The sequence below is a fragment of the Pelophylax lessonae genome, assembly GCF_965119305.1.
Source record: "Pelophylax lessonae genome assembly, chromosome: 1".
NCBI classification, from domain to species: Eukaryota; Metazoa; Chordata; class Amphibia; order Anura; family Ranidae; genus Pelophylax; species Pelophylax lessonae.
The window spans coordinates 538,020,953-538,037,029 of record NC_138768.1 but is presented as its reverse complement, the minus strand read 5'-3'; the positions used below and the strand labels follow the sequence as shown (position 1 = coordinate 538,037,029).

The following is a 16,077-nucleotide window of genomic DNA, read 5'->3' as shown; positions in this document are numbered from 1 at the left end:
ACAGGCGGTGCGCCCGACACAGTCTGTTTTGCTCAGCAGGGATCAATCTGCCGATTCCCGCTGAGAAGACGGATGACAGGTCCGTCTCCGCTCTGTGTGCAGAGATGGAGCTGTCAGAGCCCCGCTCTCCTCTATGGGAGATCGGATGATAACGGACCGCCTGTCCGTTTTCATCTGATCTTATCCGATCCATTCCTCCAGATGGAAGGAAAATAGGGTTTCCATCCATCCGGATTTCACGGACAGGATCGGATAGTAGCAGGTGTCAGCGGAGATGTCTCCGCTGACATCTGCTGCTCCATAGAGCTGCATGGAACATCCGATCCGGTCCGCCTGTCAGTTTTTCAGCCTGTGTGAAAGGGACCTAAGGGGGAAAATCTTCCGGTCCAGAAGTGGTTAAAGTTGGTTGGTAATTCGATTTTGGATTCCCATACAGGGCAATTAGGAGGGGGGACTTGTGTATTCTCTAAAGGCCTATAGAGTGCTCCTCAGCGGTTAGGATCTAAAGCGTAGATAGACTGAAATGGCTCAATACATATAAGTGCTCAGCAAAGCATTTGCTTTGTACTCAGGAGAATAGTGCACACAGCCTCTGATGGAGTTTGTGGTTCAAAGACTGCAGTAGAACAGAATAAGTGTTTTTGTGTGAAATATCACAAAGTATAAAATGAAGAGTTCTATATGCCTACGTTGCTGTAGCAGCTTGAAGGAAATCACACACACATCATAGGTTGAACTGGATGGTCTGGTGTCTTTTTTCAACCTCACTAACTATAACTAACAGGAAGCTGGGATACCATACAGGGTTGCTGTATTGCTATATTAGAGAAAGGGGAAGTTCCGATGTGTAAAACGCATTTAAAAAAAAATCAAATTTTTTAACTGTGTTGAATTTCATCATTGAATGTCATCATTTCATGCAAATCTTCATACCTTAAAGAAATGATAACTACCCTTAAAGTGATATTAAAGTCAAATGTATTTTGTTTTCTATCAAAATAACAAACCTAATATACTTACCTCCTCTGTGCGGTGGTTTTGCACAGGACAGCTCAGACCCTCCTCTTCTCGAGTTTCTGGCTGGAGCTCCTGGCCCCTCCCTCTTGTTGAGTGCCCCCACAGCAAGCAGCTTGCTATGGGAGGCACCCGAGGTGAGCTGCAGCCATTCCATGTATCCATTCAGAAACAGAGCTGCCATTCAGCCCTGCCCACTCTCTCTCTTGATTGGCTAACTGAGTTTGATTAACAGCAGCGGGAGCCAATGGGGCCACTGCTGTGTGTCAGCCAACCAGGGGAGAGAGACCGGGACGACTGGGGCACTCGTGGACATCGCTGGATAGAGAGGAGCTTCTGCACACAGAATAGAATACATTAAGATAAAAAAAAACTTCTGACTTTATAACCCTGGACCCTGCATTCACTATATCTGGTCTCCCACAGTACACAGAACACGGAAATGCAATAGTTTTAGGATAGTTTTAGTATAATAAACTGCTAAATACTTTTTATCATCAGCAGTTAGAGCAGTCTTGGGACTTCTATCAGTGTCCAGCAGATCACTGGTTAAAGTTTGTAGGAGGAGTTTTCATTCACCCCTGATTGTCCTATGAGGCTGCAGGACTCCTGACTCTCTGTCTAGACAGTGCTGATTGGCCCTGTGCTGATCAAATGCCTTCTCCCGAGAAAAAAAAAACTTTCTAGCATTACACACCAAACTGAGCACAGCTTGCCCTCCAAGCTCTGTACTATCAGGAGATGGATTGGGGACAGTAAAAGACGGGGAGGATCAGAGAAGACAGGATAAAACAGCCTTTTTACACAATGTGCAGGATTAACCCCATTTGTTGCACAGTGAGTAAAACAAGCATATACAGACTGATTTTACTGTTGTGGGTTTAGTAACACTTTAAAGTGTAACTGTACTTAGTCTTTTTGACCTACCATAAAAATCCTTTTCTTGGAGTGCATTAGGGAACAATAGAAGAAGTGTTCAGGTACATTGGATTATGCTACTGCTTTTAGGAGATTGGCAAAGAAAGCAGTAAGGTCAGCTTAGTATAACTCACCCCACTGCCAGCCTGTCCCAGTTTTAAAGCAAGCAACAGTAGGAGTGGATCATCAGAAAAGATCCAAAGAACCAATATCCCTAATTTACTCAAAGAAATTGATTTTACAGTAAATCAAATATCCTAATTTGTTAATCGTACAATAAGGGGGGAAAAATTAAAGCGGAGTTCCGGGCACAGAAACCATTTTTTAATAAACATACCCCCGGGACAGTCAGGGCTAGCACATTCCACAATGGCTAGCCTCTGATCTGTCCCGGTTCGCACTTACCTTTTAGAAGAAATACTTACTTATAAAATTTCTTCCACAGCGTTTCCATCTCTCTTGTGGGCAGCTGAAGCCGGCGCGGTCCTCTTCTGTGTCTTCTTCCGCGTCTTCTTGTCCCAGAATGCGCCTGCACCGGCCCCTCTCGTCACTTCCGGTGCGGCGCCGCATTCCTAAACAGCTTCTGGGCATGCCCAGAAGCTGTTTAGCAGGGGAATGCGGCGTCGCCCGGGAAGTGACGAGCGGGGCCGGTGCCGTCGCATTGATTCCTGGGAGCGATGACGTTCAGCTCCCAGGAATCATAGCGAGACAGGAAGTGACGGGGTGAGCCGCGGCTCTGAGGGAGGAAGTACTCTGAGGTGAGTATTTACGATCTTCAATTAAAAGGTGAGTAAACAAAAAAAAAAAAAAATAACTATCCAATTCCTTTTCAGGTGATCTTGAACTAGCGGAGGGGCACAAAAAAAAATATCGTTTTTGTGCCCGGAACTCCGCTTTAAGTATTTAGATGTATTGGGACATCCAAAAGCAGTCCGACTGAGGGGGGGGGCAAGGAAGCAATGAAAGGCTAACAAGCCCACAATAACCAACAGGTTAACAAAGGTGGATCGTCAGAGCCTACAAAGCCTCCTGAAAAACCCTAAGGTGTTACTAAACCCAGGACCCTGCATTCACTATATCTGGTCTCCCACTGTTCACAAGACATGGAAATGCAATTATTTTACTAAATATAAACTGCTAAATACCTTTTCAGCAGTTAAAGCAGTCTTGTGACTTCTATCACTGTCCACCAGAGCCCTAGTTAAAGCTTGTAGGAGGAGTTTTCATCCCCCTCTGATTGTTCTATGAGGCTGCAGGACCCCTGACTCTCTGTCTGGACAGTGCTGATTGGCCCTGTGCTGATCCCAAACACTCTCCCAAGAAAAACAGCATTCCAGTACAGTCCAGCGCAGGAAAAATGCAGCATGTTCTACTTTTTTTTTTCTGGAACACGCTGGAACTGCAAGCACTGGTGTGAACTATGCCATTGGAAACCATATAACCTACTTTCCATGCATTTTTGATGCAGACAAAAAAAACACACTGGACTGCATGTGGTGTGAACTGGCCCTCAGACCAAAGCTCGCATCAGCTGAGGCCTGAATACCTCCCTGAAAAAAGTTAATGAACATTTGAACAGAAGAATAGTTTGCAGCCTTGCATGTGTGAGAAACAGATGCCTAAGGCCCCTTTCACACAGGGAGTCCGTTAAGATCCGCCTGTCTCTTTTTCAGGTGGATCTGAACGGATGCCCCATGCATCTCTATGACATGTCCGCTAACATCCGATCCGTCAAATCCGGACAGATGGAAACCCTATTTTCCATCTGTCTGGCGGATCGTATGAGAAGGGACAGATGGTCCGTTCTCATCAAATTCCCCCATAGAGAAGAATGGGGACCTGACAGCTGTGTCTCCACACGCAGCACGGAGACAGAGCTGCCATCCTCCTGCTCAGCGGGGGATCGGCGGATCGATCCCCCGCTGAGAAAAACGGAGTCCGCCTGACAGACTCCCTGTGTAAAGGGGCCTTATGCTGAAAAGCCCAAGAAGCACTAACTGATCTGGTGATCTGGTGGAGTGTACTTTGATAAGGAAAGGTGAAACCTTGCCCTTGAGGTCACAATGTAGATTTGAATGATGAGTTATCAAATCCATCTGGCGATAATGAAGGGAGCAGTAGGTTACGCTGGCCCAATGTCATTCTCCCAGCTAGGACCAAGTATGGCCTACAAGGCTATGACAAGTATTTGCTAATCTGGAAAGCTTGTCACTAGTCATAATCTAGTAATAATGACCATTGATATAAGTCATTAGTCACATTTTGTAATATTGAGCACCAATATAAATTATTAGACATGCTGCAATAATAGTGAACTGTTTTGTCTACACTTTGTCATTACCTGTGATGGGGCTTCTTAACATTTTTTTTAAAGACTTGTATGTGTGACTGTGCCACAGACAGTGAGAAGTTTGGGAACTAATGAAACTGAGAGTATGAATAAGCATGCCCCATTCGACATCAACAAATATACATGTATTTTAAAGTATCTTTTTGGTTCGCTGGTAAATATTTCAAAAGCTCGGCACTGCACAAAGCTAAAAATGACTTGCATAAAATAATAAGTTAACTACCCCAGGGTCTCTTTAATCAGTGTAGCTTGTTCATTCCTATCCCACTGTGTGATGCACTGATTCCCTGTGTGGTAGCTAACAGAATATAGTATGTTTTAAATATAAAATGTGTAACTTTACTGCCGCACAATAATGTTGATCCAACAGCAAAACACGTCTCAGAGGTGAAAAGCTTAAAAAGGAAATAAAACAGACCACAACTGAATTTATTGTAACCCTCGGGCAGGAAATACATCTAAGCTTTTAGCAAAATACATCTCACTGCATCAAATAAAGATAATTGACAGGTGATATAGACAGAGAACGAGAATAATGTGCAACAGTAAAATGCTGTATCTCAAAGAAAACATGAAAAAGATTGTTTTCTCCAATCGTCTTCTAACATAGGTGATAATACATACAACATTGTATTTCTAAGATTAAAAGAACCTTTTTGCACTATATTTCACTAATTACCCAAATGACCAACAAGCTTGGATTCATCATTAGAGGTATTTCCAAATCTTCAGCAATAAGTATTACTATAGTAGCTAACTACCGGTAAAAAAAGGTTGTTTCAAAATTACCACTGGCCATAAACATTAAATGGTGGGCAAGTGATTAGACTGCTGACTGACCGGATTTCTCCATACACAGATGATATAGTTGTGTGCGATTTAAAAAGAGGCATATTATTAACCTATTGCAAACAATTATTTTAAAATCCTGTATATATGCACAGGAATATTTTATACAATGTATATATATATATATATATATATATATATACACACCCACATAGCACCCTCCTAGGTAAGTGTTATGAAAAAGCATATATGTGTCCTGTTTATCGGGGGGGCCTGATCTTTTAGTTAGGCTGTCACATGTTTCCAGGCGTGATCTGTTGAGTCTGGGGAGTCTCCCCACTGTCTCCAATGAGGGCTCTTATTGGACAGTGGAGGAAACCTAGCCAATAGCACACTAGGGCTTATATCTTTCTCAGTGGGCGGAGTTTGCCGCAATGCACCCTGGGATGAGTTATAAGTCTGAGGGGAGCATGTAACAGGGCATCTTTGGTGGGAAGCAGAGTCCCAGGAGGAGGCTGACGGCTATCTCTCCTCCTGTTAGAGCTAGAGAAGGTGTCCTGGGCAGTCGGCCTAGAGGACGAAGGTTGAGCTGGGCTGCAGAGAAGGATCCAGAGTGCTGTGGACCAAGTGGAGCTGCTGGGCAGAAGTTTCGGGGAAAAACAATGTCGTGAGTATTTGAAACTGCCCAGTGGTCTTCCTAGGAGAGGGGACCACTCCAGAAGGTCAAAGGGATCCGGGAGCCAGCTAACCAGTAGAGAAGGCTTAGAAAAGGGGGTGCCAGTGTCTAAGCCCTGAAGATAAGAGAGAGAGAAGGGGGCGCCGGTGAAGGCCCTGAAGTGTTCAGCAGTGCAGCAGAGTATACGTGTAGCTACCTCAGCCAGGAGTGCTTAAGGGAGCTTAAACAGGACTTCTTCATTCAGGAAAGCAGTCAGAATTCAGTTCAGCATTAACAGGCAGCAGGCCAGTGTTAACCAGCATTAAAAAGCATTGACCGGCATCCAGCCAGCGTCACGTCAGCGCCAATCAGCATCTTTCAATTGTCCCTAGCAATTTGTGCATAGTTGAGGCAAAGGAGTATCCCACTCATTCATTGTCCTATCCAAGTTACCAAATACATACAAAAACCCAAAGACCATATATATATATATATATATATATATATATATATATATATATATATATATATATATATATATATACAGTATATATATCTTTTTATGTGACAACACTGAAGAAGTTACACTTTGCTACAATGTAAAGTAGTGAGTGTACAGCTTGTATAACAGAGTACATTTGAACCATGAATGCCAACATGTACTGTGACATACTGAAGCAGAGCATGATCCCCTCTCTTCAGAGACTGGGCCGCAGGGCAGTATTCCAGCATTATAACGATCTCAAACACACCTCCAAGACAACCACTGCCTTTCTAATGAAGCTGGGGGTAAAGGTGATGGACTGGCCAAGCATGTTTCCATACCTAAACCCTATTAAACATCTGTGGGGCATCCTCAAACTGAAGGTGGAGGAGCGCAAGGTTTCTAACATCCACCAGCTCCGTGATGTCATTAAGGAGGAGTGGAAGAGGACTCCAGCGGCAACCTGTGAAGCTCTGGTGAACTCCATGACTAAGGCATTGCTGGAAAATAATGGTGGTCCTACAAAATATTGACACTTTGGGCCCAATTTGGACATTTTGGCTTAGGTGTGTACTCACTTTTGTTGCCACCGGTTTAGACATTAATGGCTGTGTGTTGAGTTATTTTGAGGGGACAGCAAATTTACACTGTTATACAAGCTGTACACTCACTACTTTACATTGTAGCAAAGTGTTATTTCTTCAGTGTTGTCACGTGAAAAGATATAATAAAATATTTACAAAAATGTGAGGGGTGTACTCACTTTTGTGAGATACTGTATATACATTATGACTAATGTAAAAAAAAAAATCTGTATTTTTGCATTTTACAAAATTGCTTGTTGTTTACAAGGTCCAGAGGACTACAAAAAAAATTCAAATTAGTGAAGAAGAAAAAAAATGGATGGGAGGGGAGGGGGAGGGGAGAGGAAAGTAAAAAAAAGGGGGGAGAGGGGATGGGAAAGGTTGCTGCAAGGAGACGTCTTCTCAGTAAACCATAGCAGAGCCTCAGAAAGGAAGACCTATTGTGGATGAGGACTCTTAAGGGGTCTCCATCAGAGTTTTATATACATTGGTGTAGAGAAATTCATTCCAACAAAACAATTTCAGCTTGAATTTTTCCAGAGAGTCCCTTTCAGTCGCTATAACGTCTTCCATGTCATAGATATTAGTGTTTGCCACCTATTTTGCAATGGAAGGAGGTTGCTGTTGTTTCCAACAGTCTGCATGCTGCATTGATTATGAGAGGCGGTATGACTTTATTGGGAAGGTATGGTGGTGCAACAGGAAAAAGACCAGGTCCAGGAGGACAGCATGGTCTGTAAATTTCTGGGTAATACATTGTATTTCTGACCAGAACCAGGATAGTTTGTCACAGGACCAGAATATGGCAGGCTGAGAGTGCCATTTACTATCACACAGCAGGCTTTGACTTGATGTGCAGCTCCCGGGCACCTATCACTCTCTACCAGTGTTACTACGGAAGCTTGTTTGATGGCCACCCACTGCTTGAGATTACCATGTTTACACCAGTCAACTTTTTAGCATTGGTCCTCCAAGTCAGTAACCAGTTTTTTATGGCTTTTGTTTGATAATCAATTGTCTGCTTACAATAAAAAATAGAATTGACTGTAAAGATCCCCCCCCCTCCCCTCCAGAGCCTTCATTAGGGAAATTTACAATACCTGACTTTACAATAGGTTTAACAAATGCCTTCAGACCTATTCAATTATCTCTAGATGGGAGTAATGTCCATTCACTAAATGGATGAAACAAATGGCTCCTTCCATACATCTGCTTATACTATTGAGAATAATTTGCTTCTGTTTAGCCTTTGTTCTCTACTCTTAGCAATTAAAGTCATTGGAAAGTCTCATTTTTTTCTATTAAAATAACAAACATATTATACTTACCTCCTCTGTGCTGCAGGTTTTGCACAGGGCAGCCTGGATTCTCCTATTCTTGGGTCCCTGGCTGGAGCTCCTGGCCCCTCCCTCCTGTTAAGTGCCCCAACAGCAAGCTCCTTGCTATGGGGGAACCCTAGCCAAGCTGCAGCTCCAAGTATCCATTCAGACACAGAGCTGTCTTTTGACCCGGCCCCCTCTCTCTCCCGATTAGCTAACTGAGTTTGATTGACAGCAGCAGGAGGCAATGGTGCCACTGCTGTGTCTCAGCCAATTAGGAGAGAGAGTCCCGGATGGCTGAAGCACTCGTGGACATCGCTGGATAGAGATGGGTCTCAGATAAGTATTAGGGGGGGCGGGGCTGAGGCGGGCTGCTGTACACAGAAGTCTTTTTAACATTAATGCATAGAATGTATTAGGCTCCGTTCACATGTCAGCGTATGGATCACGGGCAGAACCGCTGCGGTTCCGCCCGCGATCCGGAGATTATTGCAAATCGCGGGACGCCTGTGCGTTGCCCGTGATTTGCAATAGCCCCCCAAACGCTGAGCGATGTTGCCGCGATTTCCGCCTGCCGAATCGCGGTAACATCGCGCAAAAAAAATCGCGGGACGTAATATGCTCCAAAGAAGCTCTTGTACTTTTTTGGGCGTAATGCGTCCCGCGATTTTTTTTTGCACGATGTTACCGCGATTCGGCAGGCGGAAATCGCGGCAACATCGCTCAGCGTTTGGGGGGCTATTGCAAATCACGGGCAACGCACAGGCGTCCCGCGATTTGCAATAATCTCCGGATCGCGGGCGGAATCGCGGCGATTCTGCCCGCGATCCATACGCTGACATGTGAATGCAGCCTTAAGTGCATGTTAAGGGTTTTTTTTTTCAAATTTAGTGGCGTTTTTTGTTGCCTGTGGGGTTGATTTACTAAAACTGAAGCATTCCGATTCTGCTGCAGCTGTGCATAGTAACCAATCAGCTTCTAACTTTTACTTGTTCTATTAACCTCCCTGGCGGTATGATTGTTTCGGATTTTAGGTGCTGAAAGCGGTACCATTATTTTCCATGTAATTCTTAATGATGAGCAGCCCAAACCAACTATTTACATAAGATTTTTTTTTTTACTGTGCGTTCTTCTTTATAACATCTCGGTTATGATAAAGTTTGAAACACAAAATCATAAATTATAATATAATAAATAACTATACCGTTGATTTGCAATAGACCCCAAAACGCTGAGCGATGTTGCCGCGATTTCCGCCTGCCGAATCGCGGTAACATCGCGCAAAAAAAATCGCGGGATGCAATACGATCCAAAGAAGCTCTTGTACTTTTTTGGTCGTAATGCGTCCCGCGATTTTTTTTTGCGCGATGTTACCGCGATTCGGCAGGCGGAAATCGCGGCAACTTCGCTCAGCGTTTGGGGGTCTATTGAAAATCAACGGGCAACGCACAGGAGTCCCGCGATTTGCAATAATCTCCGGATCGTGGGCGAAACCGCAACGGTTCTGCCCGTGATCCATACGCTAACATGTGAACGGAGCCTTAGGATACAGACTTTACAACCCCTTTAACCTCTAGTAATTTCAGTAGAGTGACTGAACTGCTAAAACTGATTATCAAGCTAGTTCAAATCCTAAGTGACAAAGCTCTGTTTACCAGTGCTTAATGGGAAAAATAATTATTGTTCAAAAGCATCACTTCCCAATGAGGATCATTATTAAAAGGGGCATTATATTTTCTCGATTACCTCAGATTACCACAAGACACAGTGACACATAAAGCACAGTGCTTTGCATTTTTTATGCCATTCAATTTCAGTGGCACCCCAGCACACATTTCCAATGCACCAAAACCGACCTCACTTTTGGCATACCCCAATGCACAGCTGTGTACCATCTGTGCATTGTATGCTGGAAAGAACATTTAAAGCTGTGTTAAAAAGTTAATTTCATTGCATTAGCACCCCATCCAAAATAAATGGATTGCCTTACTGCACGGCATGTTAACATGATGCTTGTTCACAAAGATTGGAAACCTTGTCTACCAAGGAACTTTTATAAAAGTCATGGTAGACTAGTGTTTAAATCATGCTTGATACCAGATTTCAGAGCTGGCGAAGGGCTTTTTAACAAAAGTAATCAGGTTTATCATGGGGCCTTGGGAAACTGCTTCCCCAGTTCGCAGTTGTCATTCCTCAGCTACAGTAGATGAGAGTGTAGCTATTCAAACATGATCTGTGTTTGAATAGTTTAATTGGAGAGTTAGAGAGATATTGGGGGTCTAATAGACTGTAAAGAGGACCTGTCACCTGCCCTAGCTATCACATAGAAGTGTAAGGAAGGGCATACCAATAGACAAGATGGCTCCTCTGGATGAACTTCTGTGCACAGGCTAATACATGTTCCCTTTCATGCTCACAGTAATTGGATACTGGCTAATGCACATGCACACACCCGTGCACACACACACACGTACTCGCACAAACTCGTGTGCGCTGGCATTCACGAACACATGTGACAGCAGTTGGCGCCAAACGGGCTATTTAAACTGGGCCAGTGCTCCGGATCAGTGCTGCTTTGTCTTCAGCCTCCTGTGTATCCTGTGAATCTGTGCTTCTGTATCCTGATTCCAGTTGCTGACCCGGCTTGTCTTGACTATTCTCTGAGTTCCGCCTGCCCTGACCTCGGCTTTTCCTATGATCTCCTCCTCTGTCTGCTCCATTGGCTCCTGCTTCACTGACAAGTTCCAGACCCGGCTTGTTTCCTGACCATGCTCCTATCTGTATCCTGTACCAGATCCATCCTGTTTATGTATGACCTGGACTGCCTGACTCTGCTACTCTGCCTGCTGTCACCTGCTTACCAGCCTGCTGGCCTGGCTGACCTACAGTCTGCTACCGGCAGCCGTCTCAGCTGTCCGATGTTGCCAGCCTGCCTCAGTCTGCTGCCTACCAGCTTGGCTGCTACTAGAGCCTTCTGACGACTTCACCTGCCCAGCGTGGACACCTGCCCTGCTGCAAGCAAAAATTACAGGCATTCATGACACTCTGAACTCCTGCACCTCCTGTTTACACTACCAGGGGCCCTGAGCCAGAGGTGTAAGAGAGTCCTTCCTCATCATATCAGGCTCTGCTACCAAGTATGTGATAAGGAGGCTTGTTAGCCCCCTTGTGATGGCGATAAAGTACATCCCATATAAAAAGAGCAATGTAGGGCAAACATATCTACGTACACATACATTGAAATACACGTGTGAGGTATTGTCGATGGTGTCGAAGTAAGAGCAATAATTCTTGGGCCATACTTCATAGTTTACTGATGACCTGTAAAGGTTTTTAAAGCATCGCCTTTGAAGAATTGTGGGTACCATCGTATTTTTAGGATTCCGCAGGCATGATTAATTTTAAGACTTTACATGTTTGGCTCTATTTGCTCGTTGCAATCCCATCTTTTATATTTTACCAAAAAATATTATGCTGCATAAAAAATGTCAAATGGAACCATTTTATTCTCCAGGGTCTTTGCTTTTAGAAAATAAATACTTTTTGGGAGGCTTTACAATACTTTTTAGTGAAAAAACTGCAGATTTTACCATGCGTGCAAAAAATGAAAAACCATAAAAACAAAAGCCCCAGTAGGCAAGTTGTTAAGGATGTGTTAGAGAAAAGTCTATGACAAAGTTTTGTTTTGTTTTTTTTCTTTTGTGAACATATATCTCTATTGGATAAATCTTGATGTGTTGACATTACAGAATACTAATACCCATTGCTAAAGTGTAACTATGCAAATGTGTACCTAGAGGGGACCAAAGGGACAAAAGGATTGTAGCACTTTGTCCCCTTTTTAACCAGTTCTGTAGATGCTAAGCTAGTGTGGTCCACAGCCTCATCCCATCCCACACTGTTGTACAACCGCACTGCTCAGAAGGAGACAATTACATAATTTAGTTGTGAGTGAAAGTGCACAGAGAAGTGGTGGCAGTTACTGATGAATTTCCTAATTAGAGATGGTGGAAAAGATCTTGCACAGGGTGACTGCATGCATGATCTGGTATGAAGTGTAGGAGCTGCATTGTTCTACTTATATTAGATTTCCTTTCTGAAACAGCTTAAGCAGACATTGGTCAGCTCTGCTTCTGGAATCACATAGGGATCCCTGCTCTCAACGTACACAGACAAACCTAGAGATTCAATAACAACTGTATTTACACTTGTACTGGCTAGCATATCCCTGACTCAGAGCTTCTTCTGTGACATGCTGATAATGGGTCAAACTGAGACAGTATGAACCACAACACAATGTGGAAACCAGCACACCTCTGTGCACTTGGTCCCCTGGGGGATTCCAAATGGATTTAAAAACGATGGGGATACGTTTTTATAAAGCATAACATAATATTGCTGTAATTTGTGCAAGCAAGAGAGAAAACAGGCTACTAGTCACGCCAACATACATGCATAATACATTGTGTGAATGTTCACTTCAATTACCCAAATATGTGAAAAGGAAATTCCAGTTATTTATTTCCTTTGCACATGATTGAATAATTAAAGTTAATATTTACACAATTTATTGTGTGAAGACTCAACTTTTTCAGCCTCATGAATAAAGGTTGAGGCCAAGTTGTAACTAAAATCAACAGTAAAATTACTGCTCCTATAGGATCTAGCTGGACAAGCTGCTTGGTACACAGATGAAGTCAATATAACAGAACACCCCATGATAGGTATGAATACATAATTATTGTCCAATCAGCAGTAACACTTGACCAAAAATTCTTATGAAATTAAACAAGTCCTAGAGGTCTTATCAAACTATAACATTTTCATATAAACAAAACAAATTCATCATATCAGTATAAAATGTGATCTGGTTTTAAAGCAAATAAATAAACTCTCTATATTGTCTAAAATTGCATATTAGAGTAGATCAATATGAAAATAACTTTTTTTCTAATACGTAATGTAGGACTGTAGGGACAATACATCTTGTTGAGTGGTATTTACTAAAGCCATACTTGCAGTATGCATAAAGACAAACTTAACTCCACTTGGAAATTTACAACCCATCCTTTTGCTTTGTGATACTTACAGAATTAATGATCCCTCCTAAAGCTTTAAATCCACCATCAACAGCAAACACGTGTTCTTGGGAGTCAGCGATTTTTACCAGCTTGAGTAAATAAATGGAAAGTGTTTAGTAAGAAAATATTGTTAGAGACATTTTGACAGTTTAAAGTAATGCTGGTAGATGCACACTTTTATGCTGCATTAATATTAAAATTAAAGTTGAAATATTTCTACAGTGTTTATATGATAAACTTCAGTACAGTTTTAAGTTTGGTAAAATAATAAGTCTAAAACTATGGCCTATTGACAATGAATAAATGGAAGCTTTCTTCACACTGACATATGCGTTATCCAGTCCAGCTGTGTCACATTTTGCTGCTGTTCAAAACAACACACTACAGTTCAGCCATGATTTGCAACAGGTAGAAAGTCTGTCTAACAGATGCTGCTGGATTTTTTTTTATTTGAGCTGCCCTGTGATCCTCTGTCTTTATACCAGTTTTAAAATTTAAAATGTAAATTCCATTGGTGATCATCATATCACACAATTATAACTAACCAGTAATCCATTACAAATAGCATGCTAATTACAGCAACTTGGTCTGTGTTCGGAGAAACTAAGCAGACACTCATCTGTCATCTCTGTCGTGCTCTGCTCCGATCAACAGAGGTTCAGTGGACAGATGCTCTGTTGATCAAAATGGAGTCTGCCCTATGTGAAAGGGGACTTTCACTTCTTGACATTTTTCTGGTTACAGGAAGTAGAAGGAAAGCTTCCCATGGGACATAGAAAGAAAAAGAAAAACTGACAGGGATCTTAATCATTTCTTACTCAATCCAGAACTAGAAAACTGTTACCTTTGTATACACTTAAATAGAAGTAAACTTCAAAAGGTTACCTTGTCCCCTGTCCTCCAAGATATTTCTCAGTATTACTAAAACAAATGATCCAGGCTCATGTTGCCTGAATTGTCTAGGAACAAAAAGTGCTTTAAAGGCCACAGCACAATCTGTTTATTAACTGTACTCCAGTCCCTGTTTTACTGGCTGTTTCCCTCCATAAAAAGTAATGGCCCTATTATACTTAATTATGATGAGGATGACCTGTAAAAAAAATAAGTGCAAAGGGTGGGAGGTTGGGCAAATGGACCAAAGTTTAAAGTGCATTTAAGGGTATTTTAAGTTAAAAAAAAAAAAATATATATATATATATATATATATATATATATATATATATATATATATATATATATATATATATATTACCAGGCTGTGGATGTGGTGGTTGCATTCATTTTCATTTTCCAGGCAAAGTTTTTTTTTTTAAAAAGTATAAAATTCATGCTGATCTTGCTAAAGATGTAGGGGTTGATTTACTAAAGGCAAAAAAGAATGTACTTTGCAAAGTGCACTTGCACTCTGCAAGTGCAGTTGCCCCAGAGCTCAGTAAATGAGGGGAAGCTCAGCTGACTTTCATCATCCAATCATGTGCAAGCAAAAATGATGTTTTTTTTTTTTCTTTTTTTTCCTTGCATATAATTGGGTATTTTCTGTAGAGTGAAGCCTTACCTGATTTACTAAGCTCTGGAGCAACTGCACTTGGCGAGCGTAAGTGCACTTTGCAAAGTGCACATTCTTTTTTGCCTTCAGTAAATCAACCCCGCAGTGTCCTTGTTACTTTCTGCGAGTTAAAACAAAAGCACAAAAATCCTTATTGATTGCTAAAAAACTACTAGTCCTATCAATCTACCATGCAGTGGAGATGATCAGAAGTAACATACTTGAAGTCCAGCCTGAGTGACAACCATGGTTCCTTTCATAGGTACAATGGAGAAATGAGTGTAGACATAAAAAAAGTTGTAGGTTCACCAAGAGAAAAAAAGAAGGAAAAAAAAATGGAAAACAAATGCAGCCACTGCATCTTAGGAAAGTTGCAGTATTACATTTTGTTTCTGGGTTTAAACACACTTTGATGATTTAGTAGATAATATAGGCTACTGAAGTTTGCAAGATCTCATACATTTTGGGCTGCTCCATCAAAAAAGGGTGCTTTAATCAGGTTTGGATGAATTTAAAACTAGATAAACTATAACCCTGCCCCACCCATGTGTAGCATCCCAAAGGAGGATAGATGCATCAGTGATTTCTAATAATGGTTTGATTACCACTACAAATAAGTAAGGCGGTATGTAGTGTCAAGTCTGAAGTAACCATTAACTCTTGTTGCTGTCATTTTCACAGATTCATGCTAAATCATTAACCTCCCTGGCGGTATGATTATGTCAGGAATTACATACCAAAAGCGGTACAATTGTTTTCATGGAAATTTGGCGTTATGTATTATAGGCCTACAATTCTTAGTAATTACTGACTTAAACCTGACCAAAACAAGACTCTAGTAGACATCCCAGATGTGATAAATTTGAAACACAAACACGTGAATTATAATCGAATCAATAATATTATTTTATTATTTAATATATATTATATATAATAAAATTATATTATTGATTAGATTATAATTCATGCATTATATATTATAGATATATGTGTGTATATATATATATATATATATATATATATATATATATATATATAATATATAACGCATGAATTATAATTGAATCAATAATATAACTTTATATATATATATGTGTGTGTGTGTGCATATATATATATATATATATATATATATATATATATACATATATATATATATATATATATATATATATATATATATATATATATATATGCATATATATATATATATATATATATATATATATATATATATATATATATATATATATATATATATACCGGTGTATATATTTATATATATATATATATATATATATATATATGCGCATATATATATATATATATATATATAT

The 16,077-nt window shown here is 41.0% G+C and overlaps 1 protein-coding gene across 2 annotated transcripts in view; it reads right to left on the bottom strand.

The window, feature by feature from the left end:
• ANTXR2 (ANTXR cell adhesion molecule 2) overlaps positions 1-16,077 on the bottom strand; it is a 370,587-nt gene that overhangs the window by 207,768 nt on the left and 146,742 nt on the right. For both annotated transcript variants that reach the window (XM_082263608.1, XM_082263607.1), the window contains exon 8: positions 13,203-13,283. In XM_082263608.1, coding sequence (XP_082119734.1) covers positions 13,203-13,283 — 81 coding nt within the window. The remainder of the gene's footprint in view (positions 1-13,202; positions 13,284-16,077) is intronic.